The sequence below is a fragment of the Protopterus annectens genome, chromosome 6.part0, assembly GCF_019279795.1.
Source record: "Protopterus annectens isolate FY-2018-M chromosome 6.part0, PAN1.0, whole genome shotgun sequence".
In the NCBI taxonomy this organism is placed as follows: domain Eukaryota; kingdom Metazoa; phylum Chordata; order Ceratodontiformes; family Protopteridae; genus Protopterus; species Protopterus annectens.
In genome coordinates, this window is record NC_056737.1 from 1043315977 (window position 1) to 1043333476 (window position 17500).

Genomic DNA, 17500 nt, shown 5'->3' on the forward strand with positions numbered 1-17500 from the left:
CCAGGATGGCACAAGAGAACACTGCAGATTATAACCTAAGCATTGCAAACCACCTGGCTTCTGAGAATGGAAGCCCTTCCAGTTGATATGTCTGACACCCTGTAGAACAGGTTGGGCCATAACAGTAATGTGTGTGTGTGCGTGTGTGTGTGTGTGTGTGTGTGTGTGTGTGTGTGTGTGTGTGTGTGTGTGTGTGTGTGTGTGTGTGTGTGTGTGTGTGTGTGTGTGTGTGTTTATGTGTGTGTTTGGAAGGGTGTTAAATAAATTGTTGTAGCTTATTGATATTATTTATTTTTTATGTCTTGTACACAGACAAAAATTGTGGCTTTAATTGATGAGTATGGGGCTGTCTGTGGATGAAAGTGATTAACACTGTTGTCATTTGCTCAGGTTATGCCGTCATTATTCTGGCTTTCCAGAAGTAAGTATGAATTTGTTGAAGCTAGCTGGATACTTTAATGTGGCTATTTTAACACAATTTGTCATCTAAGGCATGTACAATAAGTGATGGGTACGGGGGTTGTCTGTGATGGAAATTACTGTGAGGGGCAGTGTATCTAAAATCAGCAAGTTGGCCATAATCTTTTTTCACTTTTGACTACAGTCAAACATCAACATTGTACTCAATATACTCAATAACTGGTTGTCACTGGTGGTCTGGACAAGATGTCCATCAGAAAAACTGTTCGTTGACTTTGTGATGCAGTGAATAGAATTGCCATTTAATACTCTTGGTTCTCTGGCTGAGCTTTAAGCTGGGATTCCTTCTCTCTTGAATCTACATGTACTTCTCTCTCTGTAGATTTTATCCAGGTGCTTAAATTTCATCTTCCATTATTTGGACCATGCCAGTTAACAATCTGTAAGTAAGTAAATAAATACTTTTATTTTGTAACATTTGTTCCTCTTCCACTTAAGGCAGAACACAAGTGTGTTTCCTTTAATGTTTTTATTTAGTTTGTATAGTAAATTCTGAAGTTCTCGGTGGACTTCATAGGCAAATATACTTCTGTTTAATGCACTGGAAGGACTGGGTCTAGAGAGCTGCATAGAATATTCATAATGGGTGGCTGCTAAATATGGGTCTTTATCATTTCCATGAATGGCCACATTTTTGAACGGCACTGCATGAAAAATGCAGTCTATCAAACCCCCTCATTGGAAGGGCTGTGCTCCCACTCCCCCTGCTAATTATATATACCAACTCTGAGACCGCACTAGAGTGGGGAAAAGGGCAATTGTCCTGATCCCACCATAATACAGCGTCAATCATAACATTTTGATGGACTGTATTTTCAATGCAGCGCCATTTGCCAGTGCGGGCATTCGTAGAAATGATGTAGATCCGGTAACATTCGTGGAAATGATGTAGACCCACTAATCATAATGCAGTGCCATTTGCTAGTGTGGGCATTTGTGGAAATGATGTAGACCCTCTAACATTCGTGGAAATGATGTAGACCCGATAATCATACAGGGCAACTTACTTCATCCTTCTTCCTCATTCCTATGAACCTATGAACTTATGAACCTGCTAATCATAGAGGACAACTTACTTCATCCTTCTTCCTCATTCCTATGAACCTATGAACCCGCTAATAATACAGGGCAACTTACTTCATCCTTCTTCCTCATTCCTATGAACCTATGAACCCGCTAATCATACAGGACAACTTACTTCATCCTTCTTCCTCATTCCAATGAACCTATGAACCTATGAACTTATGAATCCGCTAATCATACAGGACAACTTACTTCATCCTTCTTCCTCATTCCTATGAACCTATGAACCCGCTAATCATACAGGACAACTTACTTCATCCTTCTTCCTCATTCCTATGAACCTATGAACCCGCTAATCATACAGGGCAACTTACTTCATTCTTCTTCCTCATTCCTATGAACCTATGAACCCGCTAATCATACAGGACAACTTACTTCATCCTTCTTCCTCATTCATATGAACCTATGAACCCGCTAATCATGCAGGGCAACTTACTTCATCCTTCTTCCTCATTCCTATGAACCTATGAACCCGCTAATCATACATGGCAACTTACTTCATCCTTCTTCCTCATTCCTATGAACCTATGAACCTATGAACCCGCTAATCATACAGGACAACTTACTTCATCCTTCTTCCTCATTCCTATGAACTCATAGACTCTTGCAGACCTTCTTTTATCATATGACACTGAGCAGCCACACCTGAAGCAAATATCCCAATGAACTTTTCTGACCTTTCTACTCTTTTCCACTGTAGTTTTCGTCTTCCTGTAATTTCCAACATCTGTTAATTCTGTTGCATTCGTTGTATACATTTGCAATAAATATAACTCACCAACTGTCAGACATTTCCAGAAACCTTGCTGTTTGTTGTTGTTTAGCCATTTAGCTACGTCCATGTTTTTGTGACAATAAGCACCTTAACACTCCAGGCCTGTCTGTCAAGAGCTGTGCCCTTAAGCTCTCACAGATTCATATTCATTACTTCAGTAATACTATCTGTGCACTTTCTCTGTTGCCCCTTGTTTGCCTTCAGTTTTTCCCATCATTGTTATCTTCCTTAGTGAATCCTGCCGTTGCATTATGTGGCTGGTACATTGGGATTTTAGATCATTGTCAAGCATTAAACTGAGCAGTCTATTTCCTTATGTATTGACTGGTATGAGGTTCTTGTCACCCACAGAAGTCTGAGATTTTCTCCAATACTATAGTTTAAATGCATCATTTTTTTTAGTGCATCTCTCACAGACATTTGTTATTTCTTGGAAAACCATATCAGGCTATATGGACCTCTGTTAAATGTGAAGTATTTGGTCTTTAAAGTCTTATCTAGATTCTATAGCTTTCTTTCCAAAAAAAGAAAATCTTTTTTTTATTTTATGGCTGCAGTGATCATCTGCAGAGATCTTCTGGCTAAGAAAGTGTGTCATTTTGAAAATTGAAAAGTGTGTACACCAACAACTCTTACCCTATCTCATCAATAATCAGCTTCTTACCCCCACACAACATGGCTTTAGACCAGGTCATAGTACCTCCAATGCCCTCCTCTCCTTCCTAGAAACAATCAACAAAGCCCATGACTATGGCCACTTTGTATCCTCTCTTTTCCTCGACCTCTCTAAGGCATTTGACACTATTTCTCACAACCTCCTTCTTACCAAACTCTCTAAACTTAACCTGTCCCCTTCCTCTACCCAGTGGTTCTCATGCTATCTCACAAACATCAACAAGCAGTTAAATGGAAAAAAGCTACCTCACCCTTCCTTAATACATCCACAGGCATCACCAAGGTAGGCCCCCTACTATTCAACATATTCATAAATGATTTCTTCCAAGCCATTCCTAACTCCAGTCTCATCCAATATGCCAATGATTCGACTATACTCTGTTCCTCCCCTTCCATCACAACTCTTAACAATCTAACACAAGCCACCATCTCTTCCACTGAACAGTGGATGCACGACAACCATCTAGCCCTTAATGCAACAAAAACAAAATGTATGTTATTCAATGCATCCAAAACCTCTTCCCTAGACAAACAATCCTTCATAATTATCAGCAATAATAATACCCCCCTAGAACTAGTCTCTGACACAAAATTGCTAAGAATTATCATTGACAATCAACTAAAATTTGATAAGCATCTACAAGCAGATATAAAAAAAAAAAACATAAAAAATTAGGTATGTTCTACTGCCACAGTCGCTTTATGTCTCCCACCACCAGGATTACATTACCTAATACATACCTCATCCCATCCCTTTTATATGATACATCTATCCTAACCAGCCTACAATCTTCCCTCAAAGCAAAATTCTCATCTTGTTATAACAAAATATCCAAATTTGCGGCAGGTCATAGAGCCTCTTCTCACCATTGAAATTCCCTTCACCAACTAAGTTGGCTAGAATTACCAAACTTCCTCACATATACCCAGCTCATCCAAGCATACAAACTCATTCATAACCCATCTCTCTGCCCCTCCCTAGCAAATACCTTTGAAATGCATAAACCAGATAGACTCCTAAGATCCATTTCCCAAAACCTTAATTAAATTGCATAAACCAACACATCCTGCTGGGAATCAATTGATGTCCTTCTCTCTTGCATGCCTCTGGAACTCTCTCCCTTCTCCCATCCACACCACCAGCAGTCTCTCCTTGTTTAAAACCTCACTGCACTCACACCTTACTTCACAATGGAAATGCTCTTGCTCTCCTCCAACCTAATTCTTCCACACTTTCTTCCTAACTTTCCAAACGTTGCTGCCTGTCACTACCTCCTAAAGTTTTACATTCCTTGAGACATATTCAACCAATGACTAAAAAATTACCTCATTGTAGTTCCCTTAAAAAAAAAAAAAAAAACAAAACAAAACAAAAACCTACTACTTACTGAATTAACCTGATGTAATTTTCCTAATGAAAATCGTTTTTATTTCTGTATTATGTAACATTTATTTGAATTGTGCAATATGGGTTTGTACTATACAAAATATGTATTTAACATTTAATTGAAATGTATATTATGGATATGTGCTCTTTCTGTACTATGTATTTGTATTTCTCTGGAGCTTTTCTCCCCATGACTCCATTTCAAATGGGCTCCTTGTAGCCCAATGGACTATCCTAGAAAACAAACTGCAAATAAATAATAAATAAATGCATTTTCTCCACTTCCTCACCTATTTGAAAACAAACAGGGTAATGCTAAAGGGTTATCAAATCATCAAACACCTTTAAAGGTTTTGCATATTAGCAAGGTAATGCTTAAGATCCTGCAGTAAAGAAGCCCTTTTGGGTGAGAAGTTACTCTGCACTTTTACTTTTATTCTGCTGTGAAAAAGGCACCAACACCAGGAAGTTGATACGTTTTCTGGGAGGTATTATACCAGTTGTTTCTTTGTATGTATAAAATGTAGAAATAGAAGTGCTTTATTTATTTATTTATTTATTTTTTTTTAATTAACATATAGTTGTTTATTTACCAAAGTCAGTGAGAAGTGCTTTATTTCTGATGGTGGCCACTTCTCTTACTTTACGTAGGACTGAGCATATGGCTCAAAATTGAATTGAAAGGCTACAGCTTTGATTGCTTTGCCTTTTGAGTGTATCATTTTAATGTTTTTTTTTGTACGAACAGGTCAACAAGATAATGGGCTATGACAGAATGTGTCAAAGCCACTCGAAGATGTACAGATGACCAAAATGTATTTTCCTCCTGTGAAATCAGGATTTTGCCATTGCCCAGACCTGAGCTGATTATATTAATTCAGGTGTGCTAGGACATAAATTCCAACATGAAAGGATATGGAGGCTTATACCCACATAACTAAACTTAGAAAACTATTATGATATATTAAGTCTCTTGCATTCGTTTTTTCAGTCAGCTATCATGGATCCCCATGACAAGACCATAGATGAAGACTTAAGATTTTCTGAACATGTTGTGGCTGCCATATTCATGCTCTATAATATGTAATGAGTCCTTTGGAAAATCATTACGAGTATACCCATATTTGATATAGTATATAAAAATCTTGGTAAAAATTATCATAGCAATAACATAAGTTTAGGTATAAATTACATTATGTTTACACATATACAACTGGTTCGATCATGAGGGTTAAGTGCAAGTAATAAAATCCATGCAACAGGCTAAAGTCAACATGATGTAACCTAACCAAGGCTTTGTATATCGGTATTGTGCTGCCATTTACTCTTCATATGTGTTTAATATTTTATCTTGCTTGGTTTTATGTTTCTGTATTAATGCAGTGTCTTTTATTATTAGTTTACAGATAATGCTGTGTAGCTCTGTAAGAATACATGTTTTATTTTGTATGAAAAATTATATTTATTTCCCATTTTCATACCTTACTTCTACAGTTTTCAACTTTCTTTTCTTTTCTCAGTAATGAATGTTGTTGCTTTTTGTAAACAAAGTTGTTATGGTGCTTTGCAATGATGTATATTTGCAAGGCCAGCACCTGCATGTAGAATGTAACATTTACTACAGTTTGCAAAAAGAAAGTTGAAAGTATTCAAAAAAAGGACCTCTTATTATGACTCAGATGACTAGCAACTCAGGCTTTGGAAGAGCAAGGAGTGTGGGGTCAGAAAAAGCAGCTTTGCCAGATCGCCAAGTGTGTGTGTGTGTGTGTGTGTGTGTGTGTGTGTGTGTGTGTGTGTGTGTGTGTGTGTGTGTGCATGTGTGCATGCATGCGTGTGTGTGTGTGTGTGTGTGTGTGTGTGTGTGTGTGTGTGTGTGTGTGTGTGTGACATTTTTGCCTGTGGTAATTACACACTGCTAGTGATGGAGATTATCTTAGTGGGCAAATAGCATCTAAGGTGTTGGCGGCACAGATAACTAATACTGTATGTAATGAGGCTCATGATGTCATAGCTCTGTCTAGTTAGGGCATACTAAAAAAAAAAGTTCCACAGGCATGCAGGACCACTGCATAGATGCTGCATTTTCTGTTCATCTTGCCCTGCCCAATCCACCAATGGTATGGCCCCACCCCTGGGGGTCAGTACTGGGGTCACTTAAGGAAAAATGTTTTAGGCAGGAAACTGATATTCAGCTGGGGGGCACATAAAAGAAAAGTATTCAATTAATATTAAACTGAAAATAAAATATGTTTTGCTAAACAAATAAAGCTGATACATCTTTCATTTAATATTTTATTTACTTTTGTGACAGCTACTTAAGTTGACACTTAGGTCAGCACTGATAAGAAAAACAGTTTTTATTTGTTGTTCCGTGTGGCTTTTGTTAACAGGGAACATTTTTTTTCTCTTTTAGTGTTTCATTTCCTCATACTCAGGATCATATGTGCAATATGAGATGGAATACACAGTTGTTATGCAAACTGCAATTTATTTAGCTGGCCACAGAGTCATAAATTGATATTTTTTTCTTTTTAAGTGCATGAAGGAATTTCATTAGATTCAGTTACATTGCAATATTTTATTTTTATTTTCTGCTAACAACAGTCACAGAGAAGCAAGCCATTGAGGTATGATTTGCAGGGGATGGTAATGCTGGGGCAATGTTTGAATGGGCTTTTTTAGGCATGCATTGATAAGATTATGTTAATTTAATATTTTACACTGATGTTCAGTAGTAAATCTTATAATCATATTGAATAGGATTTGTAGAGCGGTAGCACAGTCACACCTCAGCATAGATATTGGCAATGCACAGGGTGGCGTGGATGATTCTAAGATACAGGGCAGCTGTTCAAAATAGGACTATATAGAGTATATGGTAATGCTTACATAATGACATTAAAATGAGGAACCCCATGCAAATGAGATGTGCTTATTAAGGAAATGAAGGAAACTAAATGTCAGTTCTATGCAGAAATGTATAAATCAGGTAGATATTACCATGGTACATACCCATTTTGATGTACTGTATTTTATCTATTTGGATTATTTATTAAAATTGGATTTTATGCATTCTATGCTGCCCATGGTTCCTGTCCTCTGCAGTCATCATGTATGCTCCTCCACATGCTGTAACGTAATGTCAAGAAGCTGGTGAAGGATATGCAAGGATAACACCTGCAAAATTCCTAGCATGCCTCCTGGTAGGTCACCGAAATGTCCCTGTAGTTAGAGTAGTTAAAGCCATACACATTGGGATGGGCTGTCCAGTTCTGATAGGGAGACCCAATTCAAACTCTTTTCATATGGTACCACTGTACATATAGAAGCAGTCAATGATCTCCTGGTAAGTGAAGTGATGGTACAGCCTGCATTAGTGTGGAGTGCCAAAGCATGCCAAGTCATGGGCACCAGCTACAAGACCAGCCAATAACACATGAGGTTGTGCTGTAGCTGTTGCTATTGGAAACATTGTAGCATCCTGTGTACCAGAAATTCCTCACATTCAGAACAGGTGATTACTGCAGTGCATTGAGCCATTTACATGTTTTCAAATTACTTTGCCATTTTTGATAACATGTTTTAGCATCATAAAAAATACTAATCATCTTGGCCACGTGGCCATTTATGTCTTGCCACAGTCCAACCTTAGACCTTACCCCCTGTTTTGAGGAGCCACAGGCCAGTCATGCCAAGGGTGGATTTGTGAGTACCCATCAAATTGTTTAACTCCTTTTTAAAGTAAAATAGTGTGTCATATCGCTTGATCTGGAGTGGAGTCATTGCGTGATGAATCTGTCTCTCCACCATGATTCTGTTTGCTAATTTGCTGAAACAGGTTTATATTTCTTGTCCTTGTGTTCACTGGAGTGTTTGATTTGTGGAGTTATAAAAGGTCTTTGACTGCTGGATCTCTAATGACCTAAAAAAAAATAAGACACAGATTTGCCATTAAGGAGTCTACAGGACACTGAATACAGGGACAGAGCTCCCAGCCTCTCCTGGTAGTTCATGCCTTTTAGGCCCTAGATCTTTTTTTTGTTAGGAATTCTGAGGTCTCTCCTGCTGCTTGATATTTCTAGTAAGATACATTCAAAAGGGTACATTGTATTCTATGATGGGCCTGATCAATGCAGAATATATATGAGTAAGGATTTCTTTAGATGTAGAGGAGACACCATTTGCAATCATCTTTGCTACATAGAAAGATTTCCTAGCCACTGTTGCAACATGCTGATCAAAGGAGAGGGAATTATTTGTTTTTGTTCCAAGGTGTCTTATGACATCTTCATTTTGGAATGGAGGTGTGGTTTATACTATAAACTGGGATGAGGGATTGTTTACCAAATGTGACAATACTGCACTGTTTAGCATTTAGTTTTAGCCAGTGTTCCGTGCACCAGCTATTAACATGTGCAGGTTCAAGATGTAACTGCTGCGTGTCAGAAGGGGGTTTGAGGATGACACACTGTTTACAATCATACCCAGACTTGGTTTACCAGAGATCCCCATTTTTGATTTTGAGATCAGAGAAGTATATGCTGAATATCAGAGATCCTAGTACTGATCCTTCAAGGACTCAACTGGTTACCCTCATGCTGTCTGAGGACAAATCTGCCGCCCTCGCTGTGCGGGTTCTGTCTCTCAGCCAATTTGCTGTCCTCCTAACTACATAGGGATCAAATTGGAACACGTTTAACTTAATTATGTTAGTATCTGGTACAGCATCAAATGCTTTGATGAGGTCAAATATGCCGTAGGTACAGCTGTCCATGGCTTATGTTACAGATTCAAAGAAGTTTACCAGATTCATTAGACATGATCTACCATTAAGGAAGGCAAGCTGCTGGGGGTTAAGTCTTGTAAGATTTTAAATATTATAATCTATCTGATCAGTTATGACCCATTCCATGGCTTTGCAGATGAGACCTGTAAGGTTAACAGGTGTAGAATTCTTAATGAGGCCATCCTGAAGTGGCTTCACAGTTGTTGTGCACCATGCCTAATGTAAAAAGCCAGTGGCTAAGCTCAGGTTGACTACCTGTAAGATTTGGTCCACCAATACATGTTAAGTGCTATTCAGCAGGCATCCGGGTATGTTATCAGGCCCTATGCAGGATGCATTGTTTTGTTTTGTAATGTACCTTACCATATGTTCTTTTGCAATGCAGGTTTTATACAGTGTCTTGGGAGTAAAATTTGCAGCAGATTTGTTAGCTAATATATTTGTGATATCTACTTGATCTGAGTGGGTGGTGACATTCAGAATAAGTTTGGAACATATAATTTATTTCCATAACTACTAACTATGTCATCATTTTGGGGGTTATAGTTATACTTGAGTTTTGAGACATCATAAAATTGTAGGAAGTTAGTACATTTGAAGTTTGTGAATTTAGTGATGCTTACATCTGACTGTTTGAGGATTTTGAAAGAGAAGGATATTATTTTTGGTTAGTCATAACTGGTAAAGGGTATACCACTGGGATAGTGCTTATAGATGCTACATTAACCAAATCAAGAATATTTTGTCTTTTGCCTATTTGATGAAGGGAGTTCTTGTTTATGAGATCAAGGAATTTTTGAATATAATCTGCATTTGAGGTATAGATATCCCAGTTTACCTATGTCTCCCAGGATGATGGAGTTCCTGTGTATTTGACGTTAGTCCAGGTTATTTAGGAATCAAACATGGTTTTCATGGGGTATTGAGGGGGTCCTGTAACATTCCATGCTATGATACTTTGTTTTGTTTAGTGTAATTTGGATCTCAATAAATCTGGTTTGTAGGTCTCTAGTAATCTACCTCAAAATGATGTGGCTTTTATAAATATGGATACCCCACCTTAATTTCCTTTAGGTCTAAAGGTGTGGTATGTGCAAAATCCTGGTATAAAGTAAGTGTTTTTTGTACTTTCAAACCAAGTTTCAGTAATCATACACACATGAATTTGCTCCAACTGCAGGAGAACTTCAAGGACAGGCAATCTGTTACTTAGTGTCTTCACTGTGAGCAGCACTATCTTGATATTGTCGTGTCTTTGATTTGTTTTATTTTTTAGACTGGGGAGCCATTAACTTGACTCTGCCTAACAAAAGCTACTGTGGGGCAGCAATGGCTTTAGCCAGCATGCAAAACCTTCAAATGACAGGTGCAAGCCAATGTTGGTGAATCTTGGTGTATCTCATCCCAAGCTCACACATACTAGTGCCCCCTCAAATGACAAATGTTGAAACCAATCACCTTTTCATTTTACTTCAACATCATTCTTGCAGAGGGAAGGATTCTTCTCAATACTGGGATCTTGGGAGCTTGGAAATATCTCTCTGAATATCCGTCAGGTTTTCATGTGCCAGGTCATTTACATCCACATGGACCATCATCATTACTTGTCTGACTCGAGGATCATGTGTGCCCTTGGAATTGCACCTGAAAGGCAACTCACCATCACCCTATTTTGAACAGCCTTGTGAGAGTAGAATCCATTTTCCTCACTATGGAGTCACCTATCTTCAGTGCATGTTTGTTACTAGAGGGCTTATGTGTCCTGAGTTTGGGAGTGAGTGTTTTCTGGTGACTCTTAGCTATAGATGTGATAGAATGCACTGTGGCATTTATTTTCTGCTGAATCCTAATTTTTTCTGACCTTAGAGGCTTAGGCCATTGATCTTTTTACAGCCTCAGCATATGATCATTTTCCTGTTATTTCCTTGGAGTTCTGTGTAGGGGTGTGGCACTCACAGACTGTGCTCATATGTGAGACTGATGCCTTCATTTTAGCTAAATATCTGCATCTCACACAGATAATTAGTTAATTTTCTCTGAACATCAGGCAATTGCTATAATGCCCGAATAGATCAAGTGCTATGAGGCTGGCAATTGAGAGAAAACAAGCCGAATTACCTACTCTCTGAGAATCACCACTTTCCAAACAATTTTGCACCAAGCAATGTACTGTATATAAACACTGGCCTAAAATCAAGTGATGTAAATCCAACAAACTGAAAACTTAAACACACTTGCTGAAAAGAAAACATGGAGCTCAAGAAGCCTTCTGCCATATTAAAATACCATTGTACTAAATCAATCATATGCTTAAAAACACAACTATTTTACAAAATAATGGGATAAATAAATACACTGATAGAGAGGAGTCTGCATGTCCTCCCTGCAGTCGAGTGACGTTAAAGACATGCAGGTAGGTGCGTGCGTGAATGGGCGTGCCTTCTTTGAAGGTTGGGCGTGGGGCTGGCAACTCGGCACCGTAAAAATCCACTGCCAATAATGAGCAGACTGGAGTTCTGCTGTGGTGACCCCAACTGGGAAAAGCCGAAAGTCTTTTTAGAGAATATAATGTAATAAAAATCATGTTAATGGCCTTAACTTCAAAAGATTCTTAATGATAATATGGCAATAAAGCCTGCAAGGAAACTGACAATTAATCTCAGATGCCATCCAAGTTCCCGCTTCTCAAAGAGAGCAATTAAATATATTAGTTGTGGGCCCCAACTTCACACTAATAATCACTGAAAAAAGGAACTTTTCGTATTTATTACTCATACAACTGTACACATGTATATTTATTTTATTTATTTTACATTTGTTAACCGGGAAATTCCAACTGGACCAGGTCCATTTATAGTGGAGGCCCGGGAGAAAAACTCTGAAACATTGTTACAAAAAAAAAGAGATATAAGCAAATTGATACAGTGTTATGCAAAGGTCATTTAAATAATACAACATGGAGTTAGATATTTTGCCTTACAAACACTGGAATATATAAAATAAATTGTAAAAGGAGAAAGTCAGGAATTCCATTTAGTGTGCAGGTGTATAATGACTGTGACAAAAAGAGGAGGAATCGCCCGCTATGAGAAGTAGCGACTAATAGCCAGAGGTATTGGCGGGTTTAATACTGTTGAGGTTAAAGTGAGTAGCACGGAAGTTGGAAAAAGAAGGGGGGAGATGGGAGAGTAAAGGTTAAGTGATACAATGATATAACCAGGTGTTTAGTAGATGTGATTTGAGGGAGTTTTTCAATTGTGGGGTGTTAGAGGCAGTGGTCAGAGAATGGGGGAGGGAATTCCAGTTTTTAGCAATGGTGTGGGAAAAGAGCGCTTTGCCTGCAGTATTGTTTGCCCTGGAGATGCAGAGGAGAGATTTGTCACTAGGTCAGAGATGCCAATTTGCAGTGTAATGGGTAAGAAGATTGGATATAGATGGGGTTTGTTCAGGGTACTTAAGGATGTTATATGCAGTAACTAGCTGGTGGTAGTTAAGTAGTTGTGGTAACTCTAGCCATTTTAGTTCTTTTAGTACAGCACAGTGATGTGTTCTGTAACTGGAGTTTGTAGCAAACGTGGCTATCTTATTGTAACAGGATTCTAGTTTGTTTAGGTCAGTTTTTCTAATATGGGTGAAAATAGGTGTTGCATACAGTAGTGTGGACAGAAGGTGACTCTGGGCAAGGGCGACTCTTGCTTGGTATGAGAGAAAGTTTTGTGCCTGTATAGTGCACCCATTTTTTGTGAACCAATTTGATGGTTTGTGAGATGTGGATACCAAAGTGAAGATTGTTGTCAATTTCAATACCAAGAAGTTTGGTGTGGTCAGAAGGGGAGATGGTAGTGCCGCTTTTAGAGGTGATGGAAAGGAGAGGAGAGATTTTGATTTGTTAGGGGAAAATAGTAGTAGTGTTGTCTTATTGGGGTTTAGGATCAGTTGGATACCTGAGATCCATTTTTCTACAGAGTTAAATGTTTCCTGGGTAAGTTGCTGTAGAATGGTGGGAGATGAGGCAGTGTAGATCAGGGTTGAATCATCAGCATATTGAATAAGCGTGGCATGCTGGGTAGAGCTATTCAGGTTGTTTGTGAAAATAAAAGAGAGACGTGTGCCCAGTATAGAGCCTTGTGGGACTCCTATGGTAGTTGAAAGTTGGGGTGATAGTGTTTCTTGCCATTGGACAGATTGTTGCCTGTCAGATAGGTAGCTTCTGAACCAGACTATGGTAGATGGGGTGAAAGATAGTGAGGCTAGAGAATCTAGCAGAATGGAGTGAGAAACCATGTCAAATGCCTTTGAGAGGTCCGAGAAAAGGTCTGATGTATATTTGTTGTCGTTCCTGTGAAGGTTAACTAGATTAGAGAATGAAAGAAGAGCAGTGGTTATGCTGTGATGAGGGTGGAAGCCATGTTGTATGGTAGAGAGGACCTGATGTGTGTTCAGGAATTTCATGACTTGTAAATGGATGCATTTCTCTAGAATTTTAGATAAGGGGCATAAGATGGCGGTGGGTCGGTAGTTTGAGAAGTCATAGGAATTACCCCCTTTATGAAGAGGAATAACATAAGATACTTTCCAGAGTTTGGGAATATAGGATTCCTGTATGGGGCAGTTGATTAGGATGGAGATGGGGTAAGACAGAGAGTCAGAGGCCATTTTTATTAAGGTAGCAGGTAAGTTATCGTTTGCAAGGGTGGTGAGTTTAAGTTTTAGAAGGAGTTTCTTAATTGTAGAGGTGGGGACAGGTGATAAGAGTAAAGGAGGGAGTCTTTTCTGGTTGATTGGTTTGGGTATGTAATGGACTATTATTGGTTAGCTGGCTGGATAGAACCATGATGGATTTTGTGAAGTGGTGGTTAAATTGAGTGGCTATGTCTATATTACTATCTGTAGAGTTTGGAGCTGGACTAGTGGTTTTGCCTGGTTTTAGTAAGGAGTTAATAGAATGCCAGAATTTTTGTGAATTTTTTTGAGTATTTGTTTTGGGCACTGAGGAAGTATTTTTGTTTATTTTGTTTAGTTTGAGCCTTGGCCTGATTTATAAGCTGTTGGTAGTTTTGCTTGGAAGTGGTAGTGTTTTCTCTTTTCCAGATTTTCCAGGCTTTATCTCTGGTTTTTATAGGGCTCTAGTGTCCCTACTTAGCCAAGATGCATTTCCTTGTACTTATTATGCATTCTTTTCATGGTGTAATGCCGATATTGGCCTTTCAACCACATAGCTACAATATAGACAGTCTCCTGTTAGGATAAATATAGTCTTAGAAATACACTGTAACTCTGCATTCCTGGTGACTATACTTTTCTGGAAAACAATGAGTAAAAAGCTATATTTTATTTACTGCATCTTCCATGTTTTTGATCATTTTTTTTAAGATCCATAATATATTGCACAGACGTAAGTATAAATCAGCTGCAATAATTCATTTAGCTTATATTTGAATGTTTTAACTGCATTGATGACTATGCTTTTTCTACAGTTCATCATTAAACAAAATCTCCAGTTATATTACACAAGACAAGCAGACTAGCAGAAATGGCGATCACAACATCAAAGATGCCAGTTAAAATTGTCTTGACAAAAGGGTTGTGAATGAGTACAAAGGCTTTTTAGGTATATAGCAGAAGGCAGGGAGTGTGAGATGAACTTAGACTGAAGATGGATAGTTGGGTGATCAAAGAAGACAATAAAAATGCAGATACTAAATGAATATTTCACCTCAGTGTTAATAAAGGAAACTGAGGGTGTGATGTTGTGCTGCAGGGCTGGTACTGTACATGTGACAGTGCAGAGGACAGACTCTGTGATAAAATGGCAGGATGTGGACATGAAAATTATGGATGCAGCCACAGTAACAGAAAAAAATTGCACCAAGACCAGAGGGGCTGCCCCTTGGCATCCTCAGGAGTCCAGTCACTGTACACTGACAGGAATGTTTTAACAGATTACTGGTGAGTACAGAGAAATGGAAGACAACAACAGTGATACATTTGAAATGGGGAAGGAAAACTAGATAATCCAGATAACTACAGTCTTAGCAGAAATGTAGTTGAGGGAAAAGTTATGGAGAAAATACGAAGGGAAATGCTGGTTGTTTTTTTTTTAAGATGGCAACAATTTCCAGAACAGGAAACAACACAAGTTTATAGCAGAAGGAGCTATCAGCCAAACCTTACAGACTTTTACAACTAAACTGCAGGAATTCATGACAGGTAATCCTCATCTGTGACTTGCTCTGTCCTGATACTTACCTATTGTTTTATCTATTGAATTACATACAGGTTGGCATTTAATATTTTAAATTTTTTTAGTATTTTCTTTTGTGAAACAGCTCTGAAAGCTTTAGCAAAATGAAGATTATCAGTATGGTGTATCAGCCATATTACACCTTCAAAGGTACCACCAAATTCAACAGGCAAGATCTGCACATAACAGAGTCATACTTCTGCGTATATAACAGAAGTAGGCCCTTTGTCATACATTGAAATACTCAGTTATGACTGTCTCTATGTAAAACTATGGACAAACAGAGCCATTACAGAGCTTATCCAAAAGAATATTGCTGAATTTCTTCTGCTTGATATGAAATGGAATGGGTTTGTTAAGATGAGATGTTGTGCTCTGAGTCTCCTAGCATTCATTAAAGAAGTATTAAAAGTACTCGGTATATGTTGTTTACATAGACAATGTTATGGCCTTTAGCACAGCTCCCAATACATAAGTAAAATTACTTGTCGTGTTAGGGGGATTATCTTTCTGTTTCAATGGAGTTAAGTAGTTGTATTACAGATGCTCTCTGTTTCACCTCTTGTTTTTTGTTAATTCTTCTCAGACATAAAACTAGGAAACTGTCTTTAAATAAATGCCTGTGTTAGACTACATGGCTTATCAGTGGTATTTTATGGGAGTTCTCTACCAGCACAATTTATTTTTGGACTGCTCCCATCATATACATAAATCAGAATGGGCCATGGATAATCATATTTGCTAATGGCTGCAATTTTCATTAAGCAGTTTCAAAGACGGTGAAGTTCTACAAGATAGTCTAGACAAATGCATACTTTGTGGAGTAATAACTGCCTCACCTGTTGTACCAGTAAATGTAGCATCTCAAGGTTTAACAAAATAAATGGTCCAATTATAAAAATAGCACTGTCATTAATTATTTAGGGACACAGTAGACAACATAAGCGTTGACTATTGTAATCTGCAAAAGTCATACAAGTATTTTCTGTACTCATCTAATTGTAAATGTCAAGCTTATTCACTCCAGAGAGAGATTATAGTACCACTTTGCAACTTACTGTTCTGAATGACCGTATAAAAATGTGTTTTGCAGCCTTTGAACAGTTAGCCTGAAAGCATTTGAAAAAGCACAGCAATTCTTTACCAGGAAAATCATAGGGTTACAAAGCCTGACCTCTTCAAAAAGGCTTCAGGAAAATCTTATTATATTACATTTCTTGTAGAGTAATAAGAGATACACTTTTCCTGGTCTATAAGGCACTGTCTGATCCAGTCTCCCAAGACTAATGAGTACAAAACTATTATGGGATGGATTCGTTATGTACAAAACAATCCTCACTTCACTAACAGTAGGTGTTCATTTGGATTGCCAGGGTTTCTGAGTAGTTCTCTGGCTTGTAGACAGTTAGGATGTGTCCTTAAAAACAGATAGCCCCATTCTCTGGAAAATGAATCCAGACCCTCAAGCCATTGTGAGGACAGCAGGTTTAGGGAAATTATGTTGCATATAGCATTGAAGGGAACCATTTATGGCTGCCTGGTTGGCATCAGAATGTTCTTGTTCTTGGCCTCCCAACATAGTCACCACATGGCTAAAATCCTCTGGAAAGAGGGGGTCCCCATAGGATAAAGTAGGGGTGCAAAATGGTTGTGGTCAACTGAAGGAATAAGGCTTGATGACTGTCAGACATGTGCAAAACAAATATCCTATTATTCTCTGACCCCTACTAAAAACCTCATATGATAATCATTGTAAGCAGTGTTGTTACTGTTATCTTATTGGGTAAGTTGTGAAAGAAATCATGCTTAATGCCCAGAAGATATTGTTGGACATCAGCACTCCTGCAGTAGTGAACACAACTGTGACACAATATAGTAGAACATTATTGATAGATTTTTCATGTTAACTGCTCTACATAAATCATGACTGATGCTTTGTTTGTTGATTTGATTTTCTGATTTTTTAACATGCAGAAGCCCTTCTGGAAGCATCTTTGTGCAAATGTGTGCTGCGACCTTTAAGGAATGCTATTTATTCCTGCCTAAAGACTATTCACAGTAAGGATGGCT

General features: G+C 38.2%; 1 protein-coding gene across 2 annotated transcripts in view; it reads left to right on the forward strand.

The window, feature by feature from the left end:
- Positions 1–17500, forward strand: part of RIN3 (Ras and Rab interactor 3) — a 1126789-nt gene that overhangs the window by 960962 nt on the left and 148327 nt on the right. For both annotated transcript variants that reach the window (XM_044074650.1, XM_044074651.1), the window contains one exon: positions 17405–17500. This exon is cut by the window's right edge and continues 213 nt beyond it. In XM_044074650.1, the coding sequence (XP_043930585.1) occupies positions 17405–17500 (96 nt within the window). The remainder of the gene's footprint in view (positions 1–17404) is intronic.